General features: G+C 38.0%; 1 protein-coding gene across 1 annotated transcript; it reads right to left on the bottom strand.

The window, feature by feature from the left end:
• Positions 1-586: 586 nt before the first annotated feature.
• On the bottom strand, positions 587-23,230 carry LanA (laminin subunit alpha). Its single transcript, XM_014240038.3, has 15 exons — positions 22,696-23,230; positions 21,342-21,488; positions 12,996-13,620; positions 12,729-12,938; positions 12,378-12,650; positions 12,164-12,301; positions 11,257-11,529; positions 10,334-11,186; positions 10,002-10,268; positions 9,543-9,933; positions 9,180-9,463; positions 8,573-8,798; positions 2,919-8,515; positions 2,612-2,829; positions 587-2,554 (listed from the first exon to the last, which is right to left on the bottom strand). Exons 1-15 carry the CDS (start codon positions 22,945-22,947, stop codon positions 963-965), a joined length of 11,346 nt encoding a protein of 3,781 aa, XP_014095513.2. The 5' UTR covers positions 22,948-23,230; the 3' UTR covers positions 587-962.
• Between the last annotated feature and the right edge of the window lie 1,641 nt (positions 23,231-24,871).

Here is a 24,871-nt window from a genome sequence, read left to right as displayed (position 1 = left end):
ACTAACAGAGAATGTTAATGAATTCATAAGTTCTGTTTATGGTAACATACTCTACGGGCATTAACATTAACATTATCGTTTAATCGGAAGTTTGAAAATCTTATGTTAAGTATATGAGAGATTGTGGTAGTATTGACCCAATTTTATATACTTTTGGCAATACAACATACTCTTGACAGAATAAATTGCTCTCTGAGTTTTATTTAAATACCTAGCATACCGTCGCCAACAGGCGTAAAAACAAGCGGATGTTTGAAAACTCTGTGATTAGTTATATGGGGGCTAGGGCAAGTTTTCACCCGATTCTAATTATTTTAGGCAGAAAGATACACTGTTATTAGGAAGATAGGCTCTCTCATTTTTATTAAGATAACTCACATATTGGCTGAAATATGTGATATAAAGTCAAAGCGTTGTGCACTTCTGTCTTCTTCTTTCCAACACAGTCAAAAATGGACCACAAACTTTTTTGTTAGCGTAATTACATACTTGTACACATATATAGATTTAGGTATACCATTAAAAATATTTTACCTGCGGGCAAAAGCTAGAAACACATTTTCCAAGTTAAAGCACACTATACAGCTTTTGCGTATACAAATATGAAACTTTATTAAAAATTATTTATCGAATTTACATAAAAAGCAAGAACACATTGATCAGATAGGTTTAAAAAATAAGATTAAGAATACACCAGACCTTGTTCTTTATTAAACAGGCGCTTGCATAAGAAAAAATAGACTGCAAGGAGAGTAATAGATTATGTGAAAGTAAAGATTTAAATGTAAAAGAAAATGAAGAAATCATAAAACAGAAGAGTCAAAATAAAAACGAGTTTACTGTAAGACATCTCACAAACCACTGAGGTTTGAGGCTCGTGGGAATACAGCAACTTTCGGTCGTCAACATTTTTGTTCGTGTTTGCTTTATTGTTTTTGTTATTAGTATAAGAAATAACATGACTAATTAATAGGGCAAGCGCCTTGCCAGATGTCGCCATGTATCATTTTCGGTGTAATGCGCACCGCCTTCCTGTTCACTTGAACATTGCGTATGCAACCCTTGAAAGTTTTCTTCGTCTTCAAGCCTGGCGCCTTATTGAAAGCAATATGGCCGCCCAAGAAGAGCGGACGATTTGTCTTCGTCAGCGTCGAACCCTCTGAGCCAACACCCGGATTTGTGCTGATGTAATCCACCGAAATCGTAATGACGAATTTCGATTTCACCGCTTGCACATTACGCCACTTACCATCACAATAACTACCGTTATCGGGTAGCGTATAATTGGTAGTGACAATATTTTTCGAATCGGATTTCACGGTGAACACTAGACTATTGTCGATCAACTCCAGGATCATATATGCATTTTTGCCATGCACAGAGAAGAGCAAACCGTCCGGCTCGCGTGGACGGATATCGAAATTGATATTGAAATCAGTGCCGACGGTGAAACGTTCGAAAAGCTTCACGTAGCTCGCCTGTTTGCTAAAGAAAAAACCTTGTTCGACTTCTGTTGAACAGGGCACTGTATGGTATGCTTCCGGTTCTTTTTTCAGATTCACATCATTGAGCCGCAGTTCTTTCAGACAACCATTATAGAAGGGTTGATCTTCTACAACATAATCGATTCTGTCGAAAACTTCAGCCTCCCAGAGTTTTGGCACACCGCCAAGGAAGAGTGCCATGTTTCGCACATTCAACTCATAATTATCCTCCACCGTTTCAGTAATTGAATCTACTTCAATTTGATCGATGAAGAGGCTTATAGTATGGTGTTTGCGTGTCACCTTAACGTTATGCCATTTATTGTCGCTCACTTCCGCTTTGCTGGTGACATTCGCCACCTGTCCTCCAATTTGCACTTGATGATGCAATTTACCCTCCCACAGATAAATTGCTATATAGTCGGGTTGCTGTTTAATGCCCGCATAGAAGAGTAAACCGACGGGGTAGGCAGTCTTGAAATTCAAACTAATATCGTATTGTTTCCGAAGCTTCGTTGGCGGTGATATTTCCAGACGCTGCTCACGCAATGCATAATAACGGTAGCCAGCATCATCGTAATCGACATCGAAGTTTGGATTTGTGGGGAGCTTGCAACGTGGATCTTCTGGCACATTTTGTGGTGGCAATGGATGCAATGGACCTAAAGGTTGCAACGGTTCTTCTGGTTTCAATTCGGGTTCGGATTCAGGTTCTGGTATTAGCTTAATCTTTTCTTCTTGTTCCCTTTCTCTTTCTCGTTCGCGCTCCCGTTCCCGTTCTCTTTCTCGTTCACGCTCTTGCTCTTTCTCCCGTTCTCGCTGTCGCTCTTGTTCCAGTTCTTCTTCTCGTGTCTCAATCATCGGCGGACTTTGCGTAGGCGGTTCTTTCGTTGATTTTGTCGTAGTGCTGGTTGTTGTAACCACTACAGCTGGACGAGATGTCGTTGTCGTAGTAATAGGCGCTTTCGTAGGCGCCAACGGTACTGCAAAGTTACCTGGGTACTCTGGCTCAGGCAATAGCTCATTCGCACCTTCTGGGAAGAACAATGGTATTGCCCCAACATCATAAGCTGTACGAAGCAAATATTAGTTTTCTTTGAAGGTTATATAATAAGCAAAAATGTTACCTAAAATGTCTGTTGGACAATTATTGATATTGCCTTTGCGTTTCTCAGCGCTGTCGGCGAAATTGACTATCTCACCGTTGATGGTCACATCACTAATGCAGCCCACAAAGTACGCCATGGTAGGCAGTGCATTTCGCACTGGTCTATAATTATCTGGTAATCCAGCAAAGAATATATCACCTGCTTGTATATTTAAGGCTTCCGGTGTGTAGGGTAAACTGAAAAGGAAAGCCACAAAAAAGTATTAGGTATGGTTTGAAAATAGAGAGGTATATCACTTGTTTGTTGTTTTCTTAACAGTACTTACCGCTTATCTTCCGTATCATCTATGGATAAACGCAATTGATCGCCGTCATGCTGCACGGTTACCACATGTTCCTCACCATCGTTCAACCGTTTCATATCCGACACAACTTCAGCGCCCATACTACGCAAGGTTAAATAACCATCGTTCAGTGTGAGACCTATATTCGCGCTCTGATCATGATTGGCACCATAGAAGATCAGAGCATCGCGTTGACGGGTCTTGAACTTCAGATTAGCATTCAACTTATTATTGGACGTGACATTGGCTTTACGCAAGAAACCATATTCGTTGGGGGGATATGCCAGCACAGTTGAGAATTTCTTCGGGCAGCCAGGTTTAACGCCATGTGCATGCACATTATTGCCCAGATCCACCTTTGTACCCGAAATCGACACCTCATCAATGCAGCCATCAAAGTTATGTTCAGTAACAACCGAATGATTACGCTTGCCGGGGAAACCACCAAAGAATAGACGTTTTGGTATTGGATTGAATTCCGTTGGACCAGTGGGTATATCTTCTTGTGCCAACATCATGTCGTCTACCTTCAACTGACCACGTCTGCCATCACGTTCGGCTACGACACGATGCCATTTGTCATCGTTGTATAGATCTTGTGTACCCGTCGACATAACGTGATCGCCCAGTTTATAACGGAAGAACACTAAACCGTTCACCAGCTCCACCGACATAAATTGATCATTGCGTCCATAGTAGAATAGCAAACCGTCTTTGGAGTCCTTTGAAGCCTTGAAACTGAATTGTATGCTGGAACGAGCGCGCAGATTATATGGCGAGGCTTTGAGTGCAACGTAGCCATTGCCATTAAAACGATAACCCGTTGGTGGTATCTCTTCGGTTAACAATTTATTACGCGGTTGTGCGCCTTGGTTGTTCTCCAAACCGAAAACGAAGTTCCACAGGCCAGCATGTTCATCGCCTATTCGCAGATCTTCGATTTCACCCTCAAAGGCGTTACTCTGTATGTCATGTGGTGGCGTAAAGTCAGCTGGTGGTGGCAGACCGCCAACGAACAAGCGACTATTGCGATCAACATTGAACACATTATTGGCGCCCAACAATGGTTGTTCCTTCTTATGCTCAACTACGGTGCCGTTCTCCAATTCTTCGCGTATTATTAGTTTAGCATTTGATCCTGTGCGATCCACAATTGCCTGATACCAATTGCCGTCGGCAACATATTTCTCATTTGTAATACGCTCAGGTCCATTGCCCACATCCATTGTCAAGATTGGATAGCCATTTACGATTTCTACAGCCATGAAGTCTTCGTTGTCTTTATTGGCGGGTGTACTGCCAGCCGATGAGGTTCTATTATGATTGCCCAAGTACATTAAGAAACCGTTGGGTTTCTCGGTCTTAAAGTATGCTGAAGCTTTAGTTTTGGTTGCCAATAGTGGCGTGGTTTCGGGTGTTTTCAGTTCCAAAACTGTACCTGGCGAGAAGCGTACGCCCACTTTAATGGCATTGGCGATTTGGCGTGCAGTTTCAATTTGTCGTTTCAAGTTCTCAATATCTTCACCCAACAACTGGCCGACCTCCTCGACATTTGCCTGCTCTAGCTCGATAATTTGCGCTAATTTATTCAGCTGCGGTATGGTGTCTTCGACGGTGTCTAATTGCGAGCTCGCTTGTGAGATATCTTTTGTCGTTGCATCGATGTCTCTTGATATATTTCGTGCCTTCTCCAACTCCTTCTCGCTTTGTAAACCTACAGGACGTAATATATCGAGCACATCTTCAATTATGTTCAGCGCTTCCGTAGCATTCTGATTGGCATTGTTCCATAGATCATGTTGTGTTTCGACTGGCAACTGTTGCAATGCAATATTTATCTCCTCCAGACGTTTTTCTGTTTTCTTATTCAAATTCGAGATATTTTCTACTTTCGCAGCGGAAACATTCAAACGTGGCTCCAGCTCACTTTGGACTTTATTCAAGGCGCCACGCGCATTTTGTAACAATTCACCGGAGTCCTTGCCAGCGCGCCCAGCACGATCTTCGATGCCATCAGTGATCTCCGTGGCGTTGCCGGCAGCGAGTTTGGCTTCTTTCGTAAATTGGTGTGCTGAAGAGACTGCGTCTACAATGCCACTGTAAGCGGTAGCCGCCTTTATTGCCGGCTCAGCATTAGCTGTCATCTGTGCGTATTGATCAGTGAGGTCGTGAGCGTGTGAGCTCAGTTCATCAGCACGTCGTATAGCCTGTGCAGCCAGTTCAGTTACCTCGCTATTCTCTTTTTCCATCTCTGGAAAATCTTCCTCAACATTTTTGTTAATATCCTTCAAATCGGAGAGTACACTGGAGAGCTGATTGATTCTCTTGTCGATATCAATTAGAGCCAAGTCAATATTCACAAAGTATTTGCCAGCCTCCTCAATATGCGTGTCAGCTTCTTTTTGTTGATCAGAAACAGTATCGAATTTGGAATTATCAAAAGCAGCTTTATTCAAATTGTTCAAGCGATCCACTTGGATTGCATTTTGTGTAGCATTACCACTCCAGTAGTAGAGGTCTTCGAGTTTATCGCTTAAATACCCAATATCATCCTTCAACAAAGTCAGTACATCATTTTGATTCTTAATTGGCGCCACAAGTATATCAATCTCAGTGTAAAGCTCATTAGATTTGTTCAAGATCTGTTGAGTGGGTGTAGTATCAATTTTCGTGTCATTCAGATTTTTTAATATACGTTGAGCCTCCTCTAATGCGGCATCAATTTTTGTACTTGCTGCCGTTTCTAGATTCTTTGAGAGCGCATCGACTGAATTTATAGCATCTTGAGCCTCTAAAGCACTCGCCTTAGCCTTTTCGCGCAAATCAGTTGCATTCACTATCAGTTCGCTGGCAATTTGACGACTTTCTAAAGCATTGCTCAAACTAAAGTTCACCTGTTTACCGTAAGTCTTTGCGCCTGATTCTATTTCAGCGACCAAAGAGCGCGCCGGGTCCAAATTGATGCGTTTCGGGTCCAGATTTTGCACTTCTGGCGCAATTTTATCAGCCAATTCATCATAGTAGTTTAATTTTTGACTAGTGAAGAAGGCTAACGCAACTGATTGGAACTCTTTCACCACTGGATCGATCTGGTAGCGTAGTCGATCGGTCACATCCAACAGAGCATCGTGACAGGAGTCACACTGGAAGCAGCCTTCGTCCTTAATGAGCACCCAACGATTTGGACAAGCATCACAACGATCACCAATAACACCTGGCAAACATTCACATTGACCCGTAAACGGATTACAGCCAAAGCCACGCGAATAACCCTGATTGCAACGACAAGGTTGGCAACCTTCGTTTGTATAATTCCAATGATCCACAGCGCAGTGATCGCATTGACGACCTGTCACACCTGGCTTGCAAATACACTTTCCAGTATGTGCATCGCACTGTGTTGAATTGGAAGATACACCACAGTCGCAAGCACGACAACCTAGTCCTGAGTCATAGCCATAATGATCAGGTTTACACTGGTCACAACGCTCGCCGATCACATTGTCATGACAACGACATTTACCCTCATAGGGATCACACTCGAATGTGCCCAAATCTTCGCAATCACAGCTTTGGCAATTTTTCAAGTTTACCGCGTCACCATAAAAGCCAGGTTTGCATAGGTTGCATGCCACGCCAGAAGTATTATTCAAGCAAAGTAGACACACACCGGTTATAGTATCACACGAACCCGGTTCGGCGGGGTTGATATTACCCGAACATTCACAAGGTTTACAGTAATCGCCTGCCTTTTCAGGTTCGCCATAGTAACCGTTAGCACATGCTTCACAACGTGGTCCTGTATATCCCGGTTTGCACTCACAATGTATCTCATCACCAGATTCGGAAATCTCACAGCTGGTTGCAAAGTTATTGCTCTCATAAGGCAGTGGACATGCACAAATCATGCAATCATGTGGTGAACCATATGTCGCATTACCATAGTAACCCTCCTGACAGAGCTCACAGTGTTCACCAGTCGTTGAATGTTGACAATCTTTGCAAATGCCCGTTGCACAATCACATGTTTGTGCATGACCGTTACACTCGCAGGGTATGCAGTAACCGCCATAAGGACCGTTAGAGTCGCGATAATAGCCCGGCGCACAATCTTCACAGGACAAACCGGTGTAACCGGGTGGACAGTTACAGCGTTCTACAGGCAATAATTGATATTCGCCGATACTATCTTCATCCTCATCGGCCAGCGTCAAATATGGATCGGATAAATATGAAATAAATGTTTGCTCCCAGTAATTGGCACGTATGAAGATCATCTTGAGATCACGCAAAGCCATCATAAAGTCAGCACGTGTCACAGGTTTGCCATCGTGTGTTTGGAAGTTAGACTCTACCATTTGCACACGATTTCTGAATGCCTGATTGCTCGAAGGTTGTTCATAACTCTGGTGTACCAATAAATGATCCTTACTCAACAGAACTACATCGGGTGCAAGCAATGGTTTACCCGACAAGCCGGTAGTGTAGTACAGCGAATAAGCGAGCTCCCCACCATAAGCAGAGATGTGACTATTTTGATTCATTAGATAATCTAGTACGCCGAAATAGACAACTTCCTCAGCCTCTACGTCATTGACTTCATGAAATGAGAAATCTGCCTTCAATGTGGTCTCATTCACCATTAGCTCTTCTTGTGGTATATCCCAAATTTGGAAATCAATGGTATTCTCACCAAAGTGCGCTGAATTCAAAGTGATATTTTTCAGCAAGCTCAAATTGTAAATACGCAGATAGGCACTCTCGCAACGTGTCGTTCGACCAAAGCAGAAACAAGACGTACAACCATCTGGATTGCTTTCCTGCAAGTTGTATGTGCCCTCTTGACACTGCTCACAGTCGCGGCCCACAACGTTACTCTTACAAAAACAACTGCCATCGACTTTATCGCAAATTTCCGCCAGAGTTCCAGCCGTATTGCAGGTACAATGATCACAACGTGGAAAATCGTAGTAACCATTCGAACACATATCACAAGCACGACCCTCAATATGTTGACGACACTCGCAGGAACCATTGAACATGTCACACTGTTGATTACCATTAGCAATACCCAAATAATTGCAATTACAATCTTCACAACCGATTATCTGATGGAAACCATATGTATTGGGCACGCACTTTTCACACATCTCACCCATCACATTCGGCGGGCAAACGCATTCGCCCGTGTTCGGTTCGCACATTGCAGTGCTGGGACAGTCACAAGGCTTACATTCAGGGAAGCCATAGAAACCGGTACGACAAGCATTACATTGCCGGCCGATCACATTTGCTTTGCACTGACATTGACCGCCGAAAGGATGACACTCAAAGCTGATAGAACCTTCGTAGTCACAGTTGCAAGGTAAAGCGCCAATATTGTGCTCGGCTGTCAAGGAAAATACGGCCTTCTTACAGAACTCTGATGCGTTGTGTGTGATGTGGAAATGATCTTGGCCACACTCCTTAATGAACTCCTTGGTCTGGTCAAATAATTCTTCCACGAGCAGATCTTCATTATACTGATTTATTGGCACGATTACTAAATAGTCCAGCCAGACTCCTTGTGGGCGTGTGTTCTACAGGAGAGAAAATATCACTATATATATATATATTGGAAAATTTAAATTACGTACCGTTAACGTAAATTTAAAGTCATCTTCAATATCGAACCACCAATCTTCACCGGTAGGATGTATAACACCACGACAGCCTGAACTGGATGGGCAATGGCTAATATCGAATTTACCGCTGTATTGATTTTTGGCAGTGGTCAGTGTGTAGAGTACGTTGTATTTGGGATGATGCGGCTGATAGTATTTAACCAAAATGACGTAGCGGCCAGGTTCGCCTACCTTCGACCTACGAATAAATAAAGTTTTAATGTAACAAGATGAGAAAAACTTAGAGTTACTGGTACTGTAGAACGGGTAATGGTGAGTTTGGAGACTATAAAGAAACTATTGAAAAAGTATATTCTCTTACCGATACTTTTATATTTTTCGATGAATTATAGTAACCATATATAATATTTGACAGTTTGAGCTTAGCTTTACTCTCTTTTGAAGACTTTAACAAATTGAGATTTAATGTAATGATTATAGCGATTTTCAATATATCAGTTAAACATTCTCTGGTTAAGCAAATCTCGTTTTCATAGATAGATCTACCGTACCGCCTTTTTCTCCACTCCAAGTATTTTTCCGAAATCTTATTAATATGTATATAGTATTATCTACTCACTCAATAACTATTGTGCTCGTATCTTCCTTATTATCCAAATATACCAGTTTAACACGTTCATCCAGCGCGGCATATGGGGGTTTATTTTCGGCAATGCGATCTTCATGATCAGTTTCGAATTCAATTTTTTTCGAATCGGGCACGGAACGGAATTTCGGTGCGGCACATTGATTATTGTGTGTAACACAAACCGGACTGGGTTCGATGTAATCTATGGACCACTTATCGACTGGAATAGCGGTAACAGATATTATTGCAACGCGTCCAATATCATCATAGTCACTCTGGAGGGAAAATTGAGTAGGGTTAAGTTATTATTATATTTAAATTTTCATAAAAAGTTTTATTAAATTTGCAACCTACCGTAACAATGACCGGTTTTTGGTCACCCTTGGAGATATAGAATGCTTTCTCGCGACTATAGTCATCGATTATTGGCGTGCGGCAGGCCATCGAATATAGGCAGGGATACAAGGTAGTTGTACCATAATCCGTTTCATTTTCACCCAAGCTTAACTTGATGAAATATGGTTCGGGAAACTCGCGCGTACTGACATAATCGATAACAAATATATAACGACCACTGTGTGGTACATCGACCATGTAGTTCAATTGACGCTGTGTGCCGCTGATGACAGGTATATCACCAACATGGCCGATAATGGCCAAATGTTCAGGATTGTCGTAAACTTCGGTAGGTATGTTGGGTTTGTCATAAGCGCCGGCAATAAATGGTGTTGTGGATGGTTGAAAGCTTTGAAACACAATTCATTTTCATAAATAAACAATTATAATTTTGGTCGATTAGTTTAATTAACTCACTCATTAACGGAAGCATATTTATAATGACGGCAAAGCTCCATATTGCCCAATTCGCAGGGATTCGTGATTTTGCGTGTTAAAATGGAAGCTTCATAGTAAGCAGCTGGCAGCAGCACGAAATAATCGAGCATGACATTCTTGTTCGTTTTAGTAGTGAAGGTGTAACGAGAGCCCGGATCCAAAACGACTGGTGAGGGTTTGTTGCCTTTCACACCGGAGACTGTAACGAACTGCGGAGACGTCGTTGGACGCAAGAGTACTTTGACACTAAAATATATCGTTAATTTAAATATAATAAATGTGAGGCGAGACCTTCTGAAGACTGTACACACCTCTGGTCTACTTCGAGTGGATTTTCCGATTGTATAAGTATGCTCGCCGTAACATTGAATGGATTTTGATTCACATAACGTATAACGATGCGATATAACGAGGATTTCTTTACCATAAACTCATTACGCACTTCATTTTGTATATCATTGAAAACGGCATAACCTTTGCTGCTGAAGCCAGGGAACACATTCTCGTCGTATTGATAGCGTACCTGTGCACCCGATGGTTGTGCGCCATCCTCATATTCATATTGGAATTGATGTAATGTGGGGAAGTAATGTGTTGTCAGTGGTTGTGTGCAACCACGTCCCGTTACACGTGGATGACATTTACATTGACCTGAGGACTTGTCACACTCGCTATACTCCGAACCGCCGACATCACAGCTACAGTCCTTACAACCAAACAGCGATGAGCCATCCAAATCATAAGTACCGTCCTTACATTCCCTGCAAGTGCGTCCTTGTGTATGTGGCTTACATGTACATTGTCCCGTCTTCGAGAAGCAAGTATCCAATGCTGCAATCGTACCATCGATCCAACAATCGCACACTTCACAACCAGCTGGATTGCTGATATTCAAGTTCCAATATAGCGGCTTACATTCATTACAAATGCGGCCCGTTACGCGTTCCTTACACTGACACAACTCACCGACCGGCACCGAACCACAGCCAGCAAACTTGTCAATAACACCAGCCGGATCACAATTGCAATCCTCACAGTTGGGGAAGTTGTAGAAACCCTCTTTGCAGGAGTCGCACAGTTTACCGCCAAAGTTCGGGTAACACGAACATTGTCCGTCCGAATTACAGGTGACCCCCTCCGAACCGTGCACATCGCAATTGCAAGCTGTAAGCGAATAAGTTATAAATTATTTATATACCAAGTTGTTTTAAGTGCGCGCTCCAAAAATACTTACGTAAACACTCCGAATAACTGTAGTAACCGGCGCTGCAGAGCGTACATTGTTTGCCGGCAAAGTTGGGTAGACAGTTACATTTGCCTGTATTGTCACAGGTGATAGCCATGCTGCCTTGTGTAGAGCAGTTGCATGGCTTGCAAGCTGGATAGTCATAGAAGCCAGGAAGACACATGTCACAACGTGGTCCGCCAAATCCTTCTCGGCAAATACATTGACCTGACTCTTTGTTACAGATTTCCGCTTGTGTGCCTTGTATGTCGCAATCGCAATCTAGGTAAGGCGGTAACAAAAGTTAAGGACATCCAAATAGAATACTAAATTTAAAGCAGTCTTCACTTTTTTGCGGAAGCTTTTCTTTCAGACCCTGGTCTAGATTATCTCTCACATTAGCTTCAAAGAAAATCTCATATTCGCTTATATCAACATAATTATCTTGAACTCGTTCTGTGGTCTCACGACACCCTACTACTTTTTTTTTGTTTTTATATACTAAAACGAACGAAATTTCTAAATATCTGACTCACATTAGTTGAAAGGATTTCGAACGGTCTTTTCTGCCTTTAGCTCAAAAATTTCGAAAAAATCTTACACGAATCACACGTAAGACGTCCAATACTAATCTTGCGCTAAAAGGAAGTGATGGCAAATCCAAAAATAGTTTCGATACTTTTCTAAAAGATTACCCAAATGTGTGGCTATAGTTGTAAAAATGCTGCAATCACAAATACTCGAAACATAATTTACTCATACCATTCAAAATCCTCATAAAATAACTTAAATTCAGTATAGGGTGTCTTATATAAATTTCTAGACAAGACTCTTCCAGTACTATCAATAATTTTACCTACGCCAGGCCTTATTCATTAATTCCATGTATTGACTTTGTATAATATCCAATACTCACATTGACACTTGGGATAATTGTAGTAGCCGTCCTTGCAATGCTCACACCGTTCTCCGCCAAAGCTGCTCAGACATTTGCACTGACCACTTTCCACATCGCAGTCATTACTGATTGAGCCAATCTTGTTGCATTGGCAAGCTAAAATTTACAACAATTCACACAATTAGTAAATAAAGCAGGTTTGACATATGTGTTATTTAAACGAGTTCCGTACCTTTACACTCCGGGAAGGCATAAAAACCTTCAGCGCACTGTTTACAATAATGCCCAGCGAAATTGATCTTGCACGGACATTCTCCATTGATCGCCTCACAGTGATAGCCATCGGTACCATTCAAGTTACACTCGCACTCCCGACAGTTCGGATAGCCATAGTAACCATAAGCGCAGGAGTCACAGTTTGGTGGTTGGAACGCCTTACGGCATTCGCAGCGACCTGTGCCCTCCTCACAGTGGCCGGTATAGTAAACGTCGTCACAATTGCAAGCTACAATTTCACGGTTTTTAATGCAAATATGATCCCAAATATATAAGGGTATGTCAAATCATGATTTTCCCTACTTACGTTGACAGACGTCGGTCTCGTTCCAGAATTTGTTGAACGGACGATAGAATTTTCCCTTACATTTGTTGCAATTAATGCCCTCCGTATTGTGTTGACAGTTCTTACAAACGCCACCACCATCGTAGCGTCCGTGAATATCCAGTGATAAGCCTTTACGATCGATATCCTCGTCGTAATCGCATTCATGGGTGTGCCCGTGGCAGTTGCAAGCTACAATAAAAAATACAAAGTCATCACCAGCTTTCCCTCAAAATCAATCGCACTTACGTTCGCATTCGAAAGGACGTGCATTGGTGTTTTGGCGCCATTTCTTCTGTTCGAAGCCCGGGCAACATTCATTACACTGTATGCCGCAAGTGCGATGCTGGCAGCGACACGCCAAAATACGAACTGGACTTTTCGGGTCTTTAACATCGCAAGTGTCCGCGTGACCATTACACATACAACGGCCACCAATCGAGATATCTTTGATGGAGTAGAAGTAACGACGCGTAACTGTCGGATCCTGTCTTGCTACTGACATCAAATGACCAAGTAAATTCTTCGTACGTAGCAAGCGTATGCGCACATTTGTTGCACGTGTCCATTCTTGCAACACTGTTGAATTGAAATAGTTCGAAGCCGAGGGGCGATCATTGAGCAACATGACTGGTATTTCACCGTTTTCCAGTGGCACAATACGCGAAAACTCAGTTGAGCAGATGACATCGTCATCACGTGTGATTGGCTTGTAGGAGTCCTTACCGAAGTAGGTGATACAATCGTGCACGGAGTCGGAGAAATGCATCCATGGTGACCATGTCTTACCGTAATCGGTAGACTTCTCCAATGTCCATAGACCAGGACGTGGCGAGTTGCCCATACGAATGAAAAGATAGGCGACATGGAATTCCTGTTGACGAAGAAAAATTTATAAAATGTAGTATATATGTTATGTATGTAAATATATTATATAAAAGGGTAAATAAGTAAAACATTTCTGTGTGTAAACGTGATCATATCCGGCTGCAACAAAGCAAGAGAGAGTTGAATTATATCTCCAAATCATATTGCATACTTCTAGGCGCACGTATTTATTTGAGTTGCACTGTTGTGCGCTACGTTCGATCACCAGCTTTCAAACTTATTGAATGCATAATTAACCAGTACTTAAAAGAGTTTTTAAAAAGAAATTCCGACGAGAATAAAATATCAAGATTTTAAACCCACTTCTTGAAAAGATACCATCAATCCTAATTGTTGTGTTTTCGGAGAAATTCACCTATATCAGATGAATTTAATGGGCAGATAAAAAACCACCATTTAAACTAAACTAAATTAATTTGCAAAGCAGTCAACCATAACCTATAACCCATCAACTGATTAATAAAAATCACGAATCAATCATTGTTCTAATTTCACTTAAAGAGTTCCAGTACGTAACTAGTTACTGACTCTAACAATAAAAATGCATTTGTTTCAACTGATAATAGATTGTTATGCACATAACTTTTTACTAATCTCAGATCTGAGGAGATTGTTCTATGGGAAGAAATTGGAACACTGTAAAGGTGACCAGCGAAACTCTAAAGCAAAAGACATTTCGTACTGCGGAAGTGTTATCGGAAAAAATCGCGGAGGATCGCTATAATGTAAACGGGCCTTTCGTTACAAATATGGTGAATAATAAAAACGAATTTTGCCAAAAACTACGAACAGTCTGCCTGACTAGTAAATTCATGAAAATATACAAATAGAATACTCGTATTAGCATCTCCAACATGGAATGCATGATCAAGTAGCCGAGTTCCCGATATTTGCATGAGATAAATAATTTGGTTTAGATATATTACATACATATTTATATGCATACATATGTATATACACGTGTAAATAAATCCAGTAACAGTTAATCGTGTAGTGGCTTTTAGAGTGAGTCGACAAAACAAGCCAAGACAAAGATTGTCAACTAAGTGTAAGTATACAATTCTTAACTAAAAATATAGAGAAAGAGAAATGCAGAGACATATGTACATTAGACCGCCTTTTTTTGTTGAACTATTTTTTTTTTCGATCCCATGGTATAATTTTGTTGGAAATACCAAAAAAAAAATTCCCTAAAAATTTTGGACTTTAATTTTAATATTAAGTACTAGACCTAGGCCTGTAAAGATTTCCCATATAAAATACACGTAAAACTTGATTTTTTTTTCTTTTTAATTTTATAACTCAGCGGCAGTTGATGGGATTATCTCACCCGTCATTAGGTATTCCTCAGAATTGAACGCTCTACAAAAGTCTCCATTGCGGTAAAGTTATAACTTGCACCTGCGGGGTATACGGTTAATACTCTTTGAGTTGTCTTATGTTATCTAAAACTGACTAAATAATATGCTGAATTGTGATCGAGTTACCAGTAGGCCCACTATGAATACTATAAAGCTTTAGGAATATTTAGACTGAACTTATATACATATAGATATGTATGTACCTTGAACTAGAAAACTGCAATGACTTCATTTCAATTTATGCAAATATATCATTTGCATTGCAGTCACGTATAAATACCTATGCATACAAGGTATCCAAATATTCTACAGATTTTTCGAAATATTTCTTGCGGTGTGTATATTTATTATTTGTAGCGCCAAATAAGCTTAACGCACTCAAACTTCACACACAATTCATTTCAATCAACAAATAATTGTCTGCTGTACGCATACAATTTTATTTTAGCTGCCAAAGCTTGACGGCGCAATGAAATAAGAATTAGAAAATGCTGAGAACGATGAGATCACTGGCACACTCCAGTCGAACAGTGACGCTAAGCAACAGCGATCCAGCCGTTCAGCGCCAAAAACAATAATAACATAGAATATGAATAAGAAGCTAATAAAAATTGCAGCTAAAGGGTGTGTATTTAGGCTATTAGATTAAACATTTGTTTTTTGTTAATTCTCAGTTAAAGTCGTACATATGTATTGTATTTTATTATACCATTATTATTTAGTCGTTTTTATTGCTTAGGTAAGAAATATGTTCCAACAAAAACAAAAACCATGGATTTCATAATTTTTATCACATGGTAATGCTATTTAGAAAATTCCTTGTTTTCCATAATGAAGCGTTAATTTAAATATACTTCGAAAATTAGCAAAATGTAAAGAAAAATTGAAAAACAAAATAAAATTAATTCAAAACATAAAATTGTTTTAAATTATAATATATACCATTCGGCTTTGGCAGCAAAATATGACTGAGGGGCACTTCAAATGCTACATTACAACCATCAGTATTAGCTATTTTAATAACTAACTTTAGTCAAAGAAATTTCTATTGCATCTCAAAAAGCACCCTTTATATCATAGATACATAAACACATACAAATTTAAATGAAAAGTAAGCAAATTTTGAGAATTATATGAGGCTTGAGCAATCAGCATAACATACATACAAATGTACTTATACTTACACTTTGTAAAACATAAGTATATACACAAACATCTATGTTATATTAACTGCAGATATGTAAATACGTGTATTCCATTCGAACTTGTTGCGGAAAGCAATTTTAATGCCGAAAGGCACTCAAATACTTTGCAAGCATATTCGACATATCCGATTGCAAAAAAGTGTCGATTAGTGAACAAAAATTAAAAAAATTAACAAAAACAAAAATTTAAACAAAATCCAAAAATAAACGCGCTCTCAGGCAATTGAGCTGAGCGTTTTAATTTTTCCATGTTTGCAGCAATTAAAATGAGCTATAAAGATATGCATTTAGTCTGTTACATGAGATAAGCGCTGCTGCAATCCTTTGACGGATGTGTGTGTTTCCGCACTTCAATGCTAATAACTGCTTGTGTTGGCGTTAAAAATTATTTTATATCATTCATTCAGCTATCTTGTTGCAAATTAACGCGTCTGTGGCATGCCACATGATCAGTGTTGAGTCTACTTGGAATGCATAAATATTTGCATATGAAAACATGTTGTCTTTGATGGACCCTATTGGAAAAATAACTGGAAATTTAGATATATTACTTCTATTTTTTCTCGTATGTTGAGAAGAGTTGAAGCGTATACCTAACACTTTTATTTTTCCTTAAACAAGAACTTAGGTACTGAATACTTTCAGTTAGTAAGTGTTGCTATCTGGAGTTCTCAAAATGAAGTTCGAATTTGCGTAAGTGCTATGAATTTCTTACTGGGTATATGTATGATTTTTTAAAGTTACACTATGAAACATAATATGTTAGCTCTTGCGCGTTCATTAGGCAAACTTACGATGAAAAAACAACAAAGTCTGAAACAAAAATTCTGACTGAATTTGCTTCTTCGTCAGATTTGTCTTCTTATGACTTTTTCTTATACCCAAAACTGAAATATACGGCACATGGGCCAGATTAGATTGAGACAATAAAAAATAGAGGATGGAAGAACAATTGTAACAACACGACTCTATTTTATAAAGAAAATAATTGTCTTGAAAATGTCAAAATCGTTAATTTTTCATCAGTTCTGGTCAAAATTTGACTTCTTCCGGGTTTTTGGCCAAATGGCTTGAGAACATATCTAATTGTTATTACAATTTTAGGTTTGACTTCTGCCCATTTTTATAGCAAAACAAAAATTAAAATTGAGCTGCGATGTAGTTTTGTTTCATAGTATATATATGGTATAACACACGTACAATAATTTTATTTTGAAGTTTAAGGCGTTTGATCAAAATACACACATACTACATACACACTTACATATAATATTTAATTAATTTTGCCTGGCGACAGTGGCCAAGGCTCGCAAGACTCCACGATAACGGACAAACTCATGGTCATATATTTATGTAATGTAATGTAGATTTGCGTGTGTATATGTGTTCACATGTTGATGTTTATGAGAGCAACAACCATAAATAGCAATTATAAATGCTTGTTTAAATCTGAATACATACATACATACATAAATTGCATAAATGTGTATATTTATATATGTATTTGTGTACTTAAAAAAGTGCTTTAGAAGGGATATCCGTTATTCCCCATTTTTTAAACAAAAAGCAAAATCACATGTGTGTGAAAATCATTCGGATGAGTTATTGGTGAACTTTCGGGATGTATTTAAGATGCACAATATATAAAATGTATTGATTATTTTCAGTAGATGGAATAAAATGGTCAGCTGTGGTGTGCAATGCAAATAAGTTTATTTTTTTCGAATCCCCTTTGTGGGATATCCAAATCGAGAAAAGAGGTTTTGTCTGCAGAATAATTTAAGCTCCATTCCCATGACAGTCGCATCTAGGTAACGGAAACGGACCCGGTCATATATTCGGCTACAGGCTGCAATATTATAACCAAATTCCCAAAAAATTGCCCGAAGCCTCATGCTTGTCTGACTAGTTCAATTTTAGGGCGAATATTATAGTTGTAAACTTGTATCTTTTCTGATTAGCTTGTATTTTAATGCAGGGTATATACAGATTAATGTTGTAATGTCAATGAAGCACAACACTGTGCTACATACACCATTTCCGGCGATAAGAGTGGCTACTAATGGAAATAATATATATATATATGTACACTAGCTCCAAATCAAACTCGAAAACCATTTATAAACTTTTCTTCGTAAAAAATATTTCAACCAATCTTTTCTGAAACAGACAACCCCTATTTGGTGCGAAAAGTAAAAAAAAATCCAATTCTAAGTGCTCCAAAGTTAGCGATCATAGCTGAAAATAGGAAGTTGGGAAAAAAGTCCAGTGCGTCAACGACAAGAAATGTACCTCATGAGGTGAATTTAAATGGTGGAAAAGCTCGACCAAAACCTTTGGATAACAAACGAAATCAAAGTATCAGGCTAACGTTTGCAAAAGAGCTCGAAAGTAAAGATTTTTAATATTTGAAAAGCGTTTCGTTTACTGCCGAAAGTAAATTTAACGTTTTTGGGTCGGTTGGAAAACCATATCTTTGGAGGAAGCCAAATGAGGAGCTAGAACTGAGAAACCTGAAGCCAACTGTCAAACATGGCGGAACATTAATTATGATATGAAGCTCATTTTTAGCTGCTGGACCCGGGGCGTTGCTTTTTATTGAAGAGATAATGGATCAAAATGCATATATTGATTTTTTAAAAACAAATTTGCCAGAAAGCGTGGACAAACTTTCATTTTGTGCTGACTGACAGTTCTATCAGGACAAATACCTTAACGGCTATAAAAAATACTTGAAAGAAATTCAACATTAAATTTGTTCCTCTAATTATGTCATATTGAATAAACTAAACTGCTTTATTCTAATCCAAATCAAATCTGAAGATTTGTTGTAAACTATTGACCTCTTCTGAAACAAGAACCAGCTGATAACAATTGTCTAAATGCCTAAAATGTGTTCGAATCATGCTACTATAGAGACGCACAATCATACATACTAGTATAAATGTATGTGAGTTTGAAAGTTAAAATATTGTATTTTATTGCTTATCAACTGGCACTTCCTTCGACTGAAATCACTCGACTTAAGAAAACTTATAAGACTTCATTTAAGCATCACATTTGTGTGAGTAGGAAGAGTAAATAGGACAGATTAAAATGCGGCATACACAATGCTTTAACACAACGCAAAACAGAAAGTGCCAGTGGGTACATTAGTTAACTGTTAGAGCCCTGTAGGAAAAATGTAAAGTGGAATAATTTCATTATGGGAATACTAAAAATGACATTTTAATTAAATTATTTTGACTATTTGCATTGTCTGCAAACGTTGTAGGGAGGAGAGGTTAGTTTGAAGCAGTAGCTCCAAAATAATAGTTTCGTGGTCCGATTAATACTCGCAATTTATTCCTTTTATTCATGCGATAAACCCAGAATAATGCTATAAATATGTTCGGAACAGTTTAATTAACCTCTTAAATACTCTCTATCCTCAAATCTCACATTGAACACGAGTTATTACAATACTTTTTTGTCAAATATACATAATTCAGTCTTATATTCTAACGGTTATAGAATAGTTATATAATTACTTTCAGTTACCGATATCAACGGCAAAAAAGTTCTACTTATCGTTCGATAACATCAATTCAAAGTGATAGGGTAGTTAAATTTTTGGGTTTGAAATAATATATTGAAGAAAAAGATATTGGAAGCTTGTCCATATTTAGTTAGTAGGAGTAAAACTGAGCTTATACAATATATTTTAGTCTTCAAAATTTTCATACAAACTAAAACTGTTTTTCTATTAGTAGAATATATATATATGCAATATATATTTCCTACATGGGCGCTAAGCGGCTGCTTACAGAAAAGATTGTGGCAAACAACTAAGTCAAAGCAAGCATATACGTAACGGAAGCGGGTTGGCGTGCGTAAACATGTATTATTATAACTTGCGCTTATCACAATCTGGCGGAGATGTCAGCACAATGAACTCATTTCTTCTCTTCTTAAAGCAGCAAATATTTTTAAAATTTTAAAATAAAATAAAAATGTGATTAGAACTGAAGTTTTAGCCTTTTACTAATTAGTAAAAATTTAAAAATTACATTTAGTAAAAATTATTTAAGGTCTCAAGAAAGAACTACTTGTGAACACCAAACTGAAAGTATTTTCTGAAAGCAAACGTGGTGCTGACATTTTTCGCATTCATTACAGCTTTTTTGCAAAAATTTTGCTTTCTCAGCAGGTTTTCACTTGCCTTTTACCAGGAAAATACACGAACAAACACATGTCTATATGTTTGTGTGCCTCATATCTTCAAGATGCACCTTCAAATCAAGTTACTCCATATCTTGTGACAGTCTGACATTTAATCACTGAGCAGAACAGGCCACAGCAGACCGGTAAATATGCGGACCGGCGCACAAGTTAACGGAAATTCGATGCGTCTGTGGCGAGCGTTAAGCATTTGGTTGCCTACTCCACTCACACTTTAAAATTTTCTACAAGTTTATGCTTAAAATGCATTTATTTTGACTCGCCTTTGCCTTGTTGCTTTCTTGTGGTCCTTAGAACGTGTCTTCTGGCGTTGACGGTAAAAAATGAGATAAACATCATCAAGTAAATAACAATATAAAAGTATTTTTGTCGGTATGAATAAAGGTCAGCCCAAAGCAGAACTCGAAAGTGGACTAATTTTTATGACCGGACTATACCCGTTGCGTAGCACTTGCTACATGCCACATGGATAGCACATATGGACAGCCCATGATCTCTACACACATGTGAGTATATACATATGTATAAATCATTACCATCAGCTGCCTCAACGTTTAGCCACCACATATTACACATTCTTAAGCAGCTTACTCTGGCTTTTTATGTTTTGGCTGCTGCCTTGCAATGCGTCATCAGGGATGCATCTTTTCTTATTCCCTACGCCTTGTATTTGTTGTGTTGATTTTATTGTTATTTTTTCACCGTAGGCTTGTCAGTTCGTCGCGTGCGTGATTGTGCATTTCAAATGAGCAGCATTAATACCAAAATGTTTTGTTTTCTCCTCACTATTTGAGAAAATATTCAAAATTTTTTGGTTTTTTATCATTGCATTACTCTTCTCTACTATATTGGGGATTTGTTGTTGCCATCGTATGCTTTATCTTCAATATATGTTTTGTATGTATGCTTCAAGCACTTACCTGTCCGAAATCGATGGTCAGATTGACTTCATTGTATTTCATGCCACGGGAGAGTGGAGGACTCTGCCACCATGCCTCGGTGCCATCAATAGCGTACTCGGCGGCGTGATTCTTTTCGGGTATACTGGGATCACAATAGTCACAAACCTGAAATGGACGATGAAGTTAAATATTATTGAAAGAGTTTGTATGAATTCAGAGACTCTCAGCCAGCATCATAGATACAATGTATTGAAATCGTATTTTTTTACTTATACCGTTTTTTTTCGTTTACGAAGCTGTTGGCTAGATGGTGGTAGAAGAAAGGAAATTTGAAACTGAGGATCCAATGTGCGTTCTATATTTTTGTGTTTATAAAACGGCTTCTACATATTTATACAAAGCTAAGTTACGGCTCTGTCTAAAATGTTAATGAAATAGAAAGTTGGTAGCTTTATACATTCACAGCCACGATTGCAAATAGTGCAATAAAAAATAATTTCAGTAAAATATTAATAAATATTTTTTATTTTGTAATCCCAAAAATCTTATTTAAAAATAATTGTGTAAATGAAAAATTTAAAAAACATGTAATCTTAAAAGCCGGTTAGTATTTTTCTGATTTTCGTCTCAAAACCCTAGGTGTGAATTTTCTTGAACCAAGGATCATTATTGAATCATAAAAATAATTTGATATCTTTTTTGAGTTCTAAAATTTTAAATTAAAAAAAAGTATATTTTATTTTTCAATCTACTATTTATAATTTCACTTCAACTCTAAACATTTTTTTCCAGCAGATGTGCACAAGATACATAAAATCTTCTGTATTTTGAATCAAAATAGCCTGTAAAAATTTTTTGAATCCAACACATGTTTCTAGTATGTGTGTTTGATATTTATTCTCCGACTTTTTCAACTTTTTATATACTCGAGCACATTTGTTTACTGCTAGCAAATGGCTTAGACAAACAAAAGCGCAAAAATTAATTTGCTTAGCCATTAGATCAGCATCAACTAAGTAAGATAAAAAAATTAAATCAATACACAAATGCGCTCATCAAGATAAATAACAACTAAGTAAATGTGGTATGTACACGTTAAGAATTAAGTAAGTAATTTTAAAAGAATTTGAAAATTTTGCAGCTCAAAAGATTCTATATATTTATTCAGTATAATAATAATTTTTTTTTTTAATATTTTTTAAATTTTTTACATTCAAAACATATTTTTATAACACACTATATTTCTACCACACATCACTAACACCGACTTCCGGTATTGAAATTCTACACTAAAACATTTACAAATACATGCGACAGGTTAAATCACACAAATCACAGCAATTCATTCTCTCTCTCTTCCGCTCATCCTTACCTGTCCTTGAATAACCGAATAATCGATGTGGTCATTCTCCGTATTAGCGCCCACCAATTTACAATACAATTCCGGTCCATCAGTGCCCACACCACATGTGGCCGATGCGTAAACCTGACGTCCTGTAGCCAAATTGAAATACGGTGGTGTGAGTTCGGCCAACACCAGGCTGCCACAGCAAGCGATGAGCAGTGAACAGAAAAGTGCCACACCCACGCTGCCGCCGCTACGCCACCAATGTGGCTGCGCCATATTACAGTTCAGTGTATAATCGTTTAATTGTCGTTGCTAAATTAATCCTTTTGGTGAGACGGTTGCACCAATACACACACACACAAGCACCGCGAAGCGGAAGTCCTTACTTTAATTCGTTTTCCTGCTTTACTTGCTCTTATGCAATTTCACTTTTTAGACATTTTTTATAGCACAATATTTTTTACTTTTCACTTATTTTTTTTATTCACTTTTCACTTTTTTTTATTGGAGCCGATCCATTTATCCAACCGTCTGGATGGCCCTTCCGCGAGCAACTGAATTTAAATTTAAAAAAATTTTTCCTTCTGACTTCGGCGTGAAGTCAATTGGCGACGGCCGCACGATCGTGCCGATTGTTTTGTACGCGTTTGTGTGTACTTGTGAATTGTTTATTTTCTATGTGTGAGAGCGTGAATGTGTCGGCTTGTGCGTGCAGCATATATGGTATGCTTATCGGCAATCTCAGCTGTTTATGACTGCAACGGACAGCGCACACGCTTGCATTGCTGAAACACGCAACGCATATTCGGCTGGATGAGGAAAAGGAAGAGGGTACAAGTCAAGCTGATATTGCTGCATAAAAAATTATGTTGCTGATAAGAGTTGCTTCATTTGATGTCTTGACTTTGTGTTGCATATAGTTTGTTTATGTTTGTATGTTTGTAGAAAAATAGATGTATTTGTGTGTGGAATAAATCTTTCATTACTTTTATTTGTTGTATGTATGTACATACGAGTATGTATGTAGGAAGATAACGTAATATTTATTTGTGGTAATTGTGATAAGCGAGAATATTAAAATTTTTTTTATTAAATTAATTTTTTAATATCGATATTTTCCATTCAAATTGGACAAAAATAAGAGTGAAGTCTCGTTATATCTCAGAAACGGAAAAAAGTACATTTTTATAAATAATATGATGATGATTATTCACTAACTATCAGCTTACTGTAAAATTATGTAACCCTAGGTGACTATTTGAACATTTACGCTTGAATTAGGTTATAAAATTTTAGCTATAAAAATTATTGAGGTCTTCTGTAATATATGTACATATGTATACTGAAGTCTACTATATGATTGGCTGAATTTATGTATTTATATGTTTGTATCATTGATATTTTCCCAAAAATTTTCTTTTATTAAAATGTTCTATTTAAAAATTAATAATAATTAATAATAAAAGTTGCAGAAGTGGAAAAAAATCCAATAAGTTATTATAAATATTATAATTATTAACCACACTTAATTTTCTTTACTTTTACTTTACATTTCTAATATGAATATAATTTTTTTGTAAAATCTGTTTATCCTACATCGGAAATTCATTTCCAAGAAAAATTCTCCACAATTAAACATAAATTGTATAAAACAATAAATAATAAATTTAAGCACTTTATGCAAAAAAAAAAATCAAAAATCGTGGCGTCTTCAAAAATTTTTAATTTTTAGCGCACTATTTCATTGCTTTAATTATCCGACACCTCAACAATCTCCTCAAATAGTGATAGCATTTTCTGCCATTCGTTCATTAGCGCTGTTTGTATATATGCCGGCATGTAAGTATGTAGGTATTATCCCAACTCACACTCCCTTATATGCAAATGCAAATACAAATGTGTGTGTGTGTTGTTTTGTTTATTCCTCGCATTCGTCTTGTAGAAAGTGTAAGCGTAACATGACAGCTTTGAGAGCTACGCTCTCGCACGCAATAGCAATTTTTATTCTCTTCTGTCGGTCTCACTTGGCGCAAAACACAAATGTCCATTCATAAAAAGATTCCGGCGCAACTCCAGCCGGCCGGCGGGGAACGTTTTGATAAAAGAAACAAAACAATAAGCAAATGGTTTTGGTGTTAAAATATTACTATGTGTGTATATATGTATGTGATGTATACACATACAGCTCATTTTTATTTAT

Source organism: Bactrocera oleae, chromosome 6 (genome assembly GCF_042242935.1).
Source record: "Bactrocera oleae isolate idBacOlea1 chromosome 6, idBacOlea1, whole genome shotgun sequence".
NCBI lineage: Eukaryota > Metazoa > Arthropoda > Insecta > Diptera > Tephritidae > Bactrocera > Bactrocera oleae.
The sequence above is the reverse complement of the archived record's forward strand: the minus strand, read 5'-3'. Positions and strand labels throughout refer to the sequence as shown.

Coding starts and splice junctions, on each gene's coding strand:
- LanA (XM_014240038.3), bottom strand. CDS start 22,947: ATGGCGCAGCCACATTGGTGGCGTAGCGGCGGCAGCGTGGGTGTGGCA. Junction 11,187..11,256: donor CAGTTATTCGGAGTGTTTAC/GTAAGTATTTTT, acceptor ATTCGCTTACAG/CTTGCAATTGCGATGTGCAC. Junction 9,464..9,542: donor AAAAACCGGTCATTGTTACG/GTAGGTTGCAAA, acceptor TTTTCCCTCCAG/AGTGACTATGATGATATTGG.